Source organism: Oncorhynchus kisutch, linkage group LG7 (assembly GCF_002021735.2).
Source record: "Oncorhynchus kisutch isolate 150728-3 linkage group LG7, Okis_V2, whole genome shotgun sequence".
Lineage (NCBI taxonomy): Eukaryota > Metazoa > Chordata > Actinopteri > Salmoniformes > Salmonidae > Oncorhynchus > Oncorhynchus kisutch.
In genome coordinates, this window is record NC_034180.2 from 19,331,908 (window position 1) to 19,345,605 (window position 13,698).

Consider the following 13,698-nt stretch of genomic DNA (forward strand, 5'->3'; position numbering starts at 1 on the left):
AAAGAGGGTGAGAAAGGAAGAAAGAAAGAGGGTGGAGAAAGGAAGAAAGAAAGAGGGTGAGAAAGGAAGAAGAAAGAGGGTGAGAAAGGGAGAAAGAGAAAGAAGAGGGTGAGAAAGGGAAGAAAGAAAGAGGGTGAGAAGGAAGAAGAAAGAGGGGGAGAAAGGAAGAAGAAAGAGGGGGAGAAAGGAAGAAAGAAAGAGGGGGAGAATATATCGGTGTTGTGTGTAAACTTTATTTGTAGCACAATTTAAACAGACCACAAATACAGATGTATGTGTTTGTCTGAGCCTGAGTGAGTGAGTGAGCGTTTGTAAAAAGTACGATGCATCTATAGACTTACCTGCGATTGTCCATCCAGTCACCTAGCTCCAGTTCCAGGGTGCCCCTCGGGGTGTCTGCTGTGTAGTACAGGCATCAGGCCGCCCAGAGTGTGTAGGTGACCACACAGGTACGCTACAGCCGAGCTACACACACGCATAGGTAACAATTACATCACAGACGTATATGGTACAAAAATCTCAACTAACCGGATTCAATAACTGTGCTATTGAGTATGTATAATGTTCGGACACTGTGTTGCAATAGTGCTTTAAAGGAGCTTGTTCCGAAAAGCGTTGGCAATAAATATAATTGAATGGTCTTTCCAGAACCTTATTTTACCATTTCCACTATGCTATAACTATAACTGACCTATGCCGTAACTGTTATAACAACAGTATACTAGTTAATTATCCAAAACCTGTTTAGAGGGTGTTTAAATTAGAGAGGCAGACTAACATGAAGACAGGCTTATAGAAACCCACAAACATTATTTTGTTACCTCATCTCACACACATCTGTTACCTCATCACGCCTCTCAGCCCTGGAAAGGGGGAGATGACCGTTGAAGTGGTGTAGTGGCCAAACCAGATGGTCTGGTTGCTGCTGTGGCTCTCAGTCCTGAAGGATGCCAACAGGTCCATCTGAGTCTGTAATGTATGGTGTTGCAGGATAAAAAAAAATATATATTACGCAAATAGACTGTAATGTCTCAGTCTTATGTTTAAATTAATGACAGAGTAGGGAGGGAAAGTATTTAGTTTTGTTGCGCTAGCCTGCTCTCAGATCAGTTTTTGTTGTATTGGATAGCCAACTCATATGGTTGTTGTAATGCCAAACAGATCTGGGACCAGGCTGGTGTTAAGCTGGTTGGGGGCATACTGTACCTGGTTGAGAATGCCATAGAAGTTGTACGGCCGCTTGGGACCGGGGGTGATGGTTGCATCAGCACAGATGAAGGAGTAGTTGCCGAAGGGAGTCTTGTGGACATAGTGGAAGGAGCCAACTTTCTGATTGGCTGAGTATTTCCTGGGAATAAAAACAGGCATCATTATTGTGTGGCCGAGTTCGTGACTGCATACAGTGTGGTGTGCATGTTGCTCTCAACACCTCTGCCTTGTTTTATGATGGAGAAGAGGAGAACCTATTTATTTAAAACGGACAAGGAACAAACCTCAACAATTACCATGCAGACACGAGACAGATGTCATATTTTGAGAGACTGTTTCAAAAAGAGAATGAGCTACAAACTGTGGAGCAGGGTCTCCCAAACTCAGTCCTCGGGACCCCAAGGGGTGCACATTTTTGTTTTTGCCCTAGTACTACACAGCTGATTCCAATCAACTAATCATCATAATCAATCATCAAGCTTTGATCATTTGAATCAGCTTGTAAATTGTATACCTGGCTTTAGATAGCTTTATATCTAGCTCAGATAGCTAGAATCAATGTTAATAAGTCTAGTGCTCATGTTACACAGACAAGCGAATGCAGAGAGGCAACTCACTCACACTAGCTACACTAGAGAGAGCTGGAGAGCTGGTTGCTAGAAAGCTAGTCATATAACTAGTAGGAGTCTCTGAACATGAATCACAGTGACACTTGTCATATTTCAGGGGTATTCAACTCTGACCCTACGAGGTCCGGAACCTGCTGGTTTTCTGTTCTACCGGATAATTAATTGAACCCACCTGGTGTCCCAGGTCTAAATCAGTCCCTGAATAGAGGGGAACAATGAGAAAGTGCAGTGGAACTGGCTTCGAGGTCCAGAGCTGAGTTGGAAGGCCTACTGTATGTCTTTGACACATGTAAACAACATTCATTCCAGATATAGCAGGCAAGAGTGAACACTGACCTGTAGTAGTTGTTGACACTATCCAAGGAAATAATATTGAAGGCATCTGTCAGAAACATAATTAAAACAGGAATGTAGCTAAGTAAGAGAGACCTTGCAAAACATAATGAACACATACCATCTCCTGGCCAAGGTATCTAACCTTGGTATTAAGTCCCTCATCCCTGTTGATTAACATCTATCCTTACCAGTAACCACAGGGACTTACATAGCCTAAATGTCCTGCTGTTACGATCTATTCTGTACTGAACTAATGTCAACCAGAGAAAGGCTCTTTTGAAGCGTCTTTAACAATGGGTTGTAGTGGACAGTTAGGCTGTAGGAGATTTCTTGTTTCAACTCGAATAGCATTTGTGATTCAATATCAATGGAGGGGCATTAAGCAGTGACGGTCCTGACTGCTCAACTTTGAGGTCAAATTCACAAAGAATGCACTGTAGGTGTGTGGATTCTTTACATATTCTACACTCTTAGAAAGCAAGGTGCTCTCTAGAACCTAAAAGGGTTCTTCAGCTCTCCCCATAGGATAACCCTTTGAAGAACCCTTTTTGGTTCCAGGTAGAACCATTTTGGTTTTAGGTAGAATCATTTTGGGTTCAATGTAAAACCCTTTCCACAGAGGGTTCTATATGGAACCAAAAAGGATTTTACCTGTAACCAAAAAGGGTTCTCCTATCGGGACAGCCGAAAAACCCTTTCAAGTCCAATTCAACTAACTGGCTTTGCAGATTTCTAGACATTTACGACCCAATTCCATACCAATCTATCAACCCTGTTCATAGGAGCTTCCCAATTTTTTTTTTTTGGGGGGGGGGGGGGGGTGATTCTAGAAATCATGAAGTGTAAGAGAATATCAGAGGAGGTATATTATATTAGTCACCATGGTTTCCGCGGATGTCAATCCATTTTGTGCGTTCCAGCACCCGAGACCTCTTCAGGATGTCATGATAGGCCTGCCACTCCACCTCATGCTGCAGGGAGCCCACCTTGCTCTCGGTCTTCGCATCCGTCAGGTCTCCTGTTAGGTGGACAGACAGAGTGACTTATGAGAAATAATAACTCACTTCAGGTTCATGGCTGCTCTTGTGATAGTGCAGAAACTCTGCAAGCTGTAATGTTTGGGGACTGCTAATAAACTAATGAGCAAGAAGCAATGGCCGACGTACCTGTTGCGAGCACAAGAGCAGGTTGGATCACTTCAACGGTATTAGTGCAGAACTTCTCAAAGTCATAAATTCGTTTTTTGTCATGGAATCGACTGATATGAATGTCAGACACCTGTGCGGGTACAGGACATAATTCAGGGGTTAAAAGCACAAACTAGGGCATCATCTAGCTCGTTTTGACAAGATATTCCACGTGGTACATCCCCTCCTCTAGTCAACAAACATATTACTTATTACCTAGCTAGTTACAACTGGGTTCAAAGTTTAAAACCTGATGGCTGGCTGGTGCCAACTTTGTCCATGCATGACAGCACAGCACCCAAAAAGGAAACTGGACTGTGACCCCATTCAGTGTAGATTGTGACATGACCACTACTACCCAGTGGGCTACTTACTTGCTAACAGCTGTCACCCTGACAATTGACACTGACAGTCACAACACTTAGTTAGCAAGTTAGCAATTAGCTAGCAAATCGAGTTAGAAGCTGGATCCACTCACCTGCACGAACCAGAATATGTTATCCAATTCGCCGCCGGGATATGGAGGAAGACATGTCCTAGCCTCCTCTCCATCCCCGGCGTTGAACTGCGGAACACTCCGTTTGGGGTGCCAGGAGGTGTCATAGCTCTCCAGCACCCAGGAAGCTAAGCACGCCAGTGCTAGTCCCACAAGAACTAGCGCTCCGAACAGCTTGAGCATCCTGTAGTGACGAAAGAGCGGTGGGAATCTACTGGACAGAATACTGGCGAGAGCAACATCAACACACTTATGCTAGCTATATTAGCTACTAACTACATTGAGCCGCTGGCCACTCAGACCGTTCGATTTCCATTTGCGACCATAGCCAGATCGAGCTACACACGAAACATTGTCCTCTCAGATTGTTTTGAAAAAGCTAGCTATAAGGAAATACCATACTGACCGGTTGTGCATGGCTACGTCATCGCTGTATGAATCACTCCCACAAATCCCTGCGCGGGTGTAATTTAGGGTCCAGTTCCAAACCAAATCTCTTGACTCTGTTCCTAGTTTCTTGTTGATTTGCTCGTTGCACTTCTGAAAATACATACACAACCAGATAGGTGTAAGCAACATGTGAGAGAACCTAGCACATTCCCGTTTCCTAATACTTATTTATAGATAAGCAATGTTCAAGTGGCAAGAATTAGAGGTTGAGATGTAATTGGTTGGGATTTGGCTCCAAATCTAAATGAGCAGTTTTTAACATCATCTTCATGCTCTTTTGAAGTATGTTATTCTTACAAATCTAATGCTTAGCTTTTAGCAAATGCTCAGGGAATTATGGTTATTCATGCAAGGACTCATAAAATGTGGTAGAGAGACAATATCAAAGCACACATGATATTGTGCGGAAGCATGCTGTTATCACACAACAGTATGCTTATGCAACAAATTCTACAATGCTGTCATATCTGGATCTTCATTGATGAAAAAAAGCCTGATTAAAATGAAAGAAAACAGAATATAGGGGGTGAAATTCTAATACGAGGCTACACTTGCAAGAGCGTGTAATAGTAACTAAAGGCTGGGCACCTATCGGGCAAACAAATACGCAATGTACAAATGTATAATTAGAGAATATTGGGCGCGGTCACGCTCATATGATTCATAATACACGTGCACTAGCGCTTTAAAGCCCACGCTCGTTCACATAGCGAGCTGTTGCGAGGGGGATAGGACCGTGAACGCGCGGGCAGGCAGGCAGATCATCAGAGAAGAGTAGCTAACACGTCACGGATCTGTAGCGATCGAGAGAGAGAGATGCTGAGGTGACAGCGAGAGAGAAGGAGAAAAGGGACGATTAGATAAAACTCATAATCCCTGCTGCTAAATTCACATGAGTGCGTGTGAACATCAGCTGCAGAATCAACACCACATGGATAACGCACCCACTATGGAATTCCACTCGATGTCTCAACATTCCATCAAGACAAACATAAAGGATTTTTTGTAACCACACCCGGCTTCTTTCGGATCAAGGATTGGAGCGGCTAAGGTATGGACACCGCTGCTATGCAATCGGATGACACTGACAGCTAGCGAACATTAGCTGATGTCAACATACAGGGATAGAGTATGCCACATTAGCTACATTTTAAACGGACTGATGGAGTATAGCGTCGTTGCCAAGGTCGTTCCATAGCTAGATGCAGTACGATTATATTCTAGAACGCAACGCTTTCCCCATAGCTAAATCAATGCAAAGAGGCACTCTAGCATAGCCCGTGTGTACGCTGTGCGTGTACGCGCAATGGTAAATCCACTAGGGCTAGCTAATTACGCAGCTTCGCTATGCAACAACAGGCGCGGAGGTGGCACATTGCAACCACCAATTAGCCAGTTACATAGTCATTGCATTGTAACAGCTGCCTGTAAAGTCATGCGCATTTCTACTGTGTATTGACCACATGCCATGCATGGGAGGGGGAGAGGAGATGTACAGCAAGCTACAATCCACATGCAAATACATTTTTCATATCAGCATTGTCACTCGGGTAGTACAGTACTGAATTCATAGCTTGACATGGTATGGAAAAGATGTTATCCATGACATGATTATTATGATTATCCAGAACAAGTTAGTTGAGAAGAATATCTTATCAACAGTACAGGCGAACATTACAACACAGAGAGGCATACAAACATTCAGTACCTACTTTATTCAGTCATTGATCAACACAGTAGGCTACATGCACTGTAGAAAGGTTCTGATATTGAGAGAGACGACCCCAACATCATTCCCTACTATCATGCCCACTCACTCTGTACTGTAGCATCATTCTTTGGGTGGAGATGGAACGGGCCTGGCCGGGGATGGAGCAGGGCTTACCCATCCCCATGCTGGCAAAGCTCCAGGGCTTTAAACAGAGAGATGACTGAACAGCCAAGCCTGTGGCAGCGGCAGCAGCAGCAGCTCGGGAATCAGACACTCACTCCTTTTATCTCCAGAGGAGGCCGTTGCAAATGGCACCCTTTTCCCTACGTAGTCCACTGCTTTTGACCAAAGCTCGGGCTCTATATAAGGAATAGGTTGGAAGGTGTCTCTCGTCCACTGGGTCAGGCTGAGGCTGCTGCAACACCCTCTAACAGAGTCATAGGAATGGAAGTAGGCCTATCTAACAGATATCTATCTGTCATTTCATCATTACTGCTCTATTACTGTGTCATGTAGTCTTCCAGTTCTCCGGAGAGCAGTGCAGCAGGCAGCACATTTCAATAGTTCAATTGCCATGGAGTCAGGCAGCATGATTCACGGCGAGACTGAGATGGGTGTCAAAGATTTATGATGACTGGTCTAATACCAAATCTCTGCAACCAATGTGTTATTCGGATTCATGATTTGCATTGAGAAGTGTCAGGACAGCAGTGTTTTGTTGATCAGTGAGTCACACAAATAGGTCCCAAATGGCATCATATACCCTATAGGCTATGGTGCACTACTTTTGCAAAGGTGGTGCACTTAAAAGGGAGTAGGGTGCCATTTTGGATTCATTCCACAACCATGTGGACCAGCCACCTGCTGGCTGAGTGGAATGGTTCTGGACTGGCTCTGAGGCAGCAGGTTGCTTTCTGGCCCTGTATTCATAAACCATCTCAAAGAAGGAGTGCTGATCTAGGATCAGGTTTTCCCTATCCAGATCTTTATGATCTGAAAGTCAAGACTGATCCTAGATCAGCACTCTGAGATGCATTATAAATACAGATAGTATTTTGTATAGTGCTTTATGAACACTTTGAGGTGATTCTGTAAAATGAAAAGCGCTTTACAAATGTAATAAATTATTATTGGCCCAGATGGAGAGATTGAAGAGAGGATACTACTTCTACTGTACAAACTAGTGCTGTTTTTCTAACAGAAATGTATTGAACTCCATGGAGGGAGGAGATTGGAATAAAGCCTCTGTGTCCTTGAAATGTAGGCTACTGCAGAGTGCGTTGTATTGGTGGCTTCTCACACAGAGAGAGGGAGGTTGGGCTTCCCTGACTGTGTGTAACTTTCCTGCCTCAGGGTTTTAGCGGAAGATGGATGTTTCTCATTTTGACCTTCAGACCGAGTTTAATTTTGGCCTGCTGCTGCTGCTTCTGCACTGATTAGGCCTATATTCAGACAGGAATCCAGCCAATCTCTTAACATCACTCTTTTCCCAGACACGCTTATCTTTTCTCTACTGTCGCTACACCACACTAAATGCATGCTACTCTGCCGGTCTTATCTGGAACTTGAACTATCTTGTGTCCTTTAAAAAAAGCCCCTGACATCCATGGAGTGGTGCTTTGACTTCATGACTGCTGCCCTCTGCAGTCTGAAGGAGAGGAGATGGAGGGAGAGAGTGGGAGGAAGAGGAAGAGTGGGGGAGAGAGAGAGGTGGAGAGAGAGCGAGAGTGAGCAGAGAGAGCGCTGCTGCTGAGCTAAGGCCACGGACTCCAACAATGTGTCAACAGCATTGTGTCAGACGTCATGGTCTTGATTTCACGGTGTCTGTTCCTGTGCTGTACTGACGTTTCCCACCCTTGTCCCATTGCATCTTGGGAGTGCTCCTGTGCTGGGGAGACACTGACACTTGATGTCATGTCCTGTAACCAAAGAATGCTCTGCGCCCTTGTTGCATAATGCTGGAGCAGCCTACTTGTTCCACACACAGAATGCTGAAGAAAAGTTCACATCACTGTGGTAGAGACCATAAGTTAAGAGCAGCCTTAAGGGCAGTAAATAGCACGAGGCAGCAAAATAGTGTCCAGGTTATTAACAGTGAAAGGTTGTTCCAGGTGAATGACGAAATCCAATGAATACTTACATTATCCACAAAGGTATTAACAAAATGAACAGACTGTGAATAGACAGTTTTGAATATAAATGGGAAACCTAAGCCTCAATCAGGCCTACTCCTCCGAACCAACTATAGCAGGTTGGGGTATAGCAGGCTGTGGACAGTCCCCCCACACAGATGACATACCAGAGCTAAACTGAAGTTCACAGGTGATGACCCCTCCCTCTGGTCCATACCGTTAATCATGGAGCTCTTTTACATAAATATGGAATTACATCATGTAACGGCATCTTCATTATACCCACATTTAGGCTCTTAAACATTCCTGGCTTATTCTCAAAGCAGGAATACTTTCAATTGAATGAATATAGATTCATTTCATAGCAATAGTTCTGCAGGCCAACAGGCGGCAAAACGTATCGTGCAGTCGCTCACCCGTGTGCGCTCCCATTACGCACAGACATGACGGACAAGAAGTCATAGAAGCGCCGAGACGCGAACTTTAAACACATTACAATATGGAAATAAACACTCTTCTTTCTCGTCAGTGCAGCGAGTGTTCATGTATCTCTGAACATCGCATGCACTTGGAAAATTGAAATAGTGTCAAATACTGCATTTAAATATGAACCTGAAATGCTTCACAATGAGTGCAGCTTCACCAAACATTTCCTCGACACATAATTAGCCTTGCGCACTGTAAATACTCATGATATTGGCAAAAGAGGAAAAGAACACCAGTATATACATTTAGGATACATGAATTACTAGATATATGGGGAAACAATTTAGAAGGTGAATTAAATAAATGAGCGTACGTGACGAGACCTGCGGAGTCAGCTTCGTCACAATCGCACAATGGGTGTGTGGAGCTGTGTGGTGGTGCTGTGGGCTCGAGAGAGAGAGAGCTTGCATGAGACAACTGGGAGCAGCAGTTGTGGCAGCTGCACTTAGGCCATGCAGCACAAAATAGGCTTAGTTAGCACGGGCTACTCCTCAAACCGGGAAGTCAACTTTCAATATCCAGGTTTCAGTCATAAGACACATAGGCCCCTACTTCAGCTCTCCTCAGCATATCGTCTCCACAGGCTCGTTGACATTCCTCCTGCATCCAGCACTTGACATCAACAACATATGTATACGCACTCTATGACATGCGCTGATGTACTAAGGGCTTTAAAAATCAATTTGATTTTGATGACGATATGCCGCCCTTGTAGAGGGAAGCGTCAATCAAAGCTATGTCTGAAAGGGCCGCACCGCTACGGTACGTTGACTGTGGTGGTGGTCTTCTGTGTGTTCCGCCTCTCTCCTGGCCTGTTGGTTAGGTTTCCACAGGGTCCTGATGCCCGGCACAATCTAATAAGGCCGGTCGTGGGTAGCAAGAGTCGCAGGGAAAGCCTAAAGGAAGCAGCAGTGAGTCCACCACCGGCGGAATGAGTGCTACAGCAACAGAGCAAGCCGACATCCTAACTGTGCTTGTCCTGGTCAAGGAACGATGGAAAGTGGTAAGTGTGTGTGTAAGCTTACGTCTGTGTGTCTCTCACCCTTAAGCTATGTCATGTTTTCACCCCCTCTGCAAGCACCAATTCCTCACAACAAGGCTATCTTTGTCCTCCAGGCGTTGCTTAAACTCTCCCCTATGTCCCTATCTTCTCCGTCTCACCTACTGTCCTGGACAGTCTGGGGTCAACTCCCTTTGTGTGCAGTGCACAGGCAGCTTTCTGTCACCAAGTGGAGTGGAACTTAATGTAGCAGCAGAGCAGCTATTTGTAGCCACTCAGTGTGCTTTTCTCAGCACTCAGGCCATGGCCGTATCCCCCTGTCCTCTCCGCTCCACCAGGGCGTGGTGTGTGTGTGTGTGCTTGCTGGAGTTTGTGTGTGTGTGTGTGTGTACTTGCACGTGCGTGTGTGTGTAGCTGGGACTGGGCCTGGGATTGAATACTAGGCAGTAACAAAGTACAGCGCCATGGCTCCTCTTCCTGTGTATAGTACTGACTGAGATCCTGATGTTACGTAACTCTGCCACTGCTAATCCATTTGAGATGAGCTGTTTCTGACACACACAATTGTGTGTGTGTGTGTGTGTGTGTAGGGGGTGGGGAAATGTGTGTGTGTGTGTAGGAGGTGGGGAAATGTGTGTATGTGTGGATACTGATAAGAGGGGGAGTAACATGTAAATATGTCTGTGGTAATGGGAAGGAGGAAGTTTGGAAGAGGAAGGGTGATGGGAAGATTTGAAAAATAAAATAATGAAGCCTATGTTTTCCACATTATGACATGCTGTTTTGACTTGGGATGTGTGTGTAGGCAAAGAAGATTGGTGGCGGGGGCTTCGGGGAGATCTACGAGGCGTTGGACCTGCTGACCAGGGTCAGTGTTGCTCTGAAGGTGGAGTCGGCACTGCAGCCCAAACAGGTCCTCAAGATGGAGGTGGCTGTCCTCAAGAAACTCCAGGGTAAGACAGCAATTACCTGCACTTAACCTGCCCTCTGGCTTCTGCCCCCTGCCCACCCTACACTAAACTCAACCACAACCCCCTGACCTAAACTCAACCACAACCCCCTGCCCACCCTACACTAAACTCAACCACAACCCCCTGCCCTGCCCTAAACTCAACCACAACCCCCTGCCCTGCCCTAAACTCAACCACAACCCCCTGCCCTGCCCTAAACTCAACCACAACCCCCTGCTCTGCCCTAAACTCAACCACAACCCCCTGCTCTGCCCTAAACTCAACCACAACCCCCTGCCCTAAACTCAACCACAACCCCTTGCCCTGCCCTAAACTCAACCACAAGCCGTCTGCTCTAAACTCAACCACAAACCCCCTGTCCTAACCTCAACCACATACTCCCTGCCCAAAACTCAACTACCTCGGCCGTAAACTCAACCTCTCCTAACCAGACCAGTAGTAACTTCAAAGTAGACATTCAACCTAATGTAATCTCAATAAATTGAATTTATATTTTCTTAAAGGTACATGCTATATTTTATAAGGCAAGGTGATAGTGACACTGAATGATAATATGTAGAGATGGAAAGAGAGAAAACAAGGAAGTGTTGGCAGCGGGGATACAGGACACAGAGTGTAAAAGGGCATCACTACTGCTGTGTATAGGGGGCTCCTGAGTGGTGCAGCGGTCTAAGGCGCTGCATCTCAGTGCTTGCGGTTCGAATCCAGCCTGTATCACAACGGTCGTGATTGGGAGTCCACAGGGCGGCGCGCAATTGGCCCAGTGTTGTCTGGGTTTGGCCGGTGTAGGCCGTCATTTTAAATAAGAATTTGTTCTTAACTGACTTGCCTAGTTAAATAAGGTTACATTTCTAAATGTAAATGACCCTAGCCTGGCTTCAAATCAAACTCCTGATAAAATCCTCCTTCATAGCAGCAGATCCACAGACCAATTAGGAGAGGAGTTCCTTTGGGGGGCATTTTGTTTTCTATTTCTTACTTCCTCTCTCCCTGGCCTTCTTCCCCTCTGTTTGTCTTTCTGTTTCTCTCTCTCTCTGCTCTCTTTTTTTCTTTTTCTTGTTTACCCTCTCTTCCTTCTCCCTGCCCTTTTCCCCTCTCTGTCAGTTTTCTTTTAGCTCGTTCCCGAAAATCAATGGTCTGAGAAGGATCATGTTTGCTTTCTAATGGTTGTGTGTCCGTGTGTGAGTGTGTGTGTGTGTGTGTGTGTATAATGGTTGTGTGCTAGAGGATTATGGTTCTATAGCGTCCTGAGGGAAAGAGGATGTAACTTGAAACGTGCTCAACTCTTCCCGTTCTCCCATCCCCCAACATGTTTCCTCAAGCCTCTTTCTCAACAGACATTGACTGAAAGGCTTAAAGGAAGCCTTTGTAGATTATTTTCTGGGAGAAAAAACGTGTATGGTAGGCCTTCTCACACTTCTCAAGCATTTGTACGCTGTCAAATATAATGATGCCGGGAATGGGAGGAGGAAAAGGACGAGAGAGAGAGAGAGGGAAGATGTGGTCGAGAATGTAGTGAATGATTGAGTGTACGGGAGAGTAAAGAGTGGGGTCTCTCCCTGTGCTGAAGGGTGTGGCCGGAGTCGGGCTGTGCGGCAGAGTCCCATGAGATGTGCACACACACACACACACCATAAATCAGCATGGGCCACGGGCAAGCTGTCAGAGGCGAGTTATGGGCTGGTTGGGGGGGCAGTGGAGCACATTGGATGGCCAGTAGAAATACAGTGGGGCAAAAAAGTATTTAGTCAGCCACCAATTGTGCAAGTTCTCCCACTTAAAAAGATGAGAGGCCTGTAATTTTCATCATAGGTACACTTCAACAGTGTACCAGACAGTGTTGACAGACAAAATGAGAAAAAAAATCCAGAAAATCACATTGTAGGATTTTTTATGAGTTTATTTGCAAATTATGGTGGAAAATAAGTATTTGGTCACCTACAAACAAGCAAGATTTCTGGCTCTCACAGACCTGTAACTTCTTCTTTAAGAGGCTCCTCTGTCCTCCACTCGTTACCTGTATTAGTGGCACCTGTTTGAACTTGTTATCAGTATAAAAGACACCTGTCCACAACCTCAAACAGTCACACTCCAAATTCCACTATGGCCAAGACCAAAGAGCTGTCAAAGGACACCAGAAACAAGATTGTAGACCTGCACCAGGCTGGGAAGACTGAATCTGCAATAGGTAAGCAGCTTGGTTTGAAGAAATCAACTGTGGGAGCAATTATTAGGAAATGGAAGACATACAAGACCACTGATAATCTCCCTCGATCTGGGGCTCCACGCAAGATCTCACCCCGTGGGGTCAAAATGATCACAAGAACGGTGAGCAAAAATCCCAGAACCACACGGGGGGACCTAGTAAATGACCTGCAGAGAGCTGGGACCAAAGTAACAAAGCCTACCACCAGTAACACACTACACCGCCAGGGACTGCAGTGCCAGATGTGTCCCCCTGCTTAAGCCAGAACATGTCCAGGCCCGTCTGAAGTTTGCTAGAGAGCATTTGGATGATCCAGAAGAAGATTGGGAGAATGTCATATGGTCAGATGAAACCAAAATATAACTTTTTGGTAAAAACTCAACTCGTCGTGTTTGGAGGACAAAGAATGCTGAGTTTTGCATCCAAAGAACACCATACCTACTGTGAAGCATGGGGGTGGAAACATCATGCTTTGGGGCTGTTTTTCTGCAAAGGGACCAGGACGATTGATCCGTGTAAAGGAAAGAATGAATGGGGCCATGTATCGTGAGATTTTGAGTGAAAACCTCCTTCCATCAGCAAGGGCATTGAAGATGAAACGTGGCTGGGTCTTTCAGCATGACAATGATCCCAAACACACTGCCCGGGCAACGAAGGAGTGGCTTCGTAAGAAGCAATTTCAAGGTCCTGGAGTGGCCTAGCCAGTCTCCAGATCTCAACCCCATAGAAATCTTTGGAGGGAGTTGAAAGTCCATGTTGCCCAGCAACAGCCCCAAAACATCACTGCTCTAGAGGAGATCTGCATGGAGGAATGGGACAAAATACCAGCAACAGTGTGTGAAAACCTTGTGAAGACTTACAGAAAACGTTAGACCTCTGTCATTG

The 13,698-nt window shown here is 45.5% G+C and overlaps 2 protein-coding genes across 4 annotated transcripts in view; one reads left to right on the forward strand and one right to left on the reverse strand.

Annotated features, from left to right (window-relative positions):
• The window catches only part of tmem62 (transmembrane protein 62), a 10,745-nt gene extending 6,372 nt beyond the window's left edge, over positions 1 to 4,373 (reverse strand). The window contains 9 exon segments of the mRNA XM_031828629.1: positions 342 to 385; positions 387 to 465; positions 845 to 969; positions 1,207 to 1,348; positions 2,175 to 2,220; positions 3,055 to 3,192; positions 3,341 to 3,452; positions 3,840 to 4,041; positions 4,264 to 4,373. Of these exon segments, the coding sequence (XP_031684489.1) occupies positions 342 to 385; positions 387 to 465; positions 845 to 969; positions 1,207 to 1,348; positions 2,175 to 2,220; positions 3,055 to 3,192; positions 3,341 to 3,452; positions 3,840 to 4,041; positions 4,264 to 4,274 (899 nt within the window). The 5' untranslated portion in view covers positions 4,275 to 4,373.
• LOC109894285 (tau-tubulin kinase 2) overlaps positions 1 to 13,698 on the forward strand; it is a 39,094-nt gene that overhangs the window by 2,375 nt on the left and 23,021 nt on the right. For 2 of the 3 annotated variants that reach the window (XM_020487674.2, XM_020487675.2), the window contains exons 1-3: positions 4,384 to 5,358; positions 9,460 to 9,639; positions 10,442 to 10,589. In XM_020487674.2, coding sequence (XP_020343263.2) covers positions 9,568 to 9,639; positions 10,442 to 10,589 — 220 coding nt within the window. In that variant the 5' untranslated portion in view covers positions 4,384 to 5,358; positions 9,460 to 9,567. Of the gene's footprint in view, positions 1 to 4,383; positions 5,359 to 9,459; positions 9,640 to 10,441; positions 10,590 to 13,698 lie in introns of those variants that run through there. The other variant, XM_031828626.1, reaches the window with a different exon arrangement.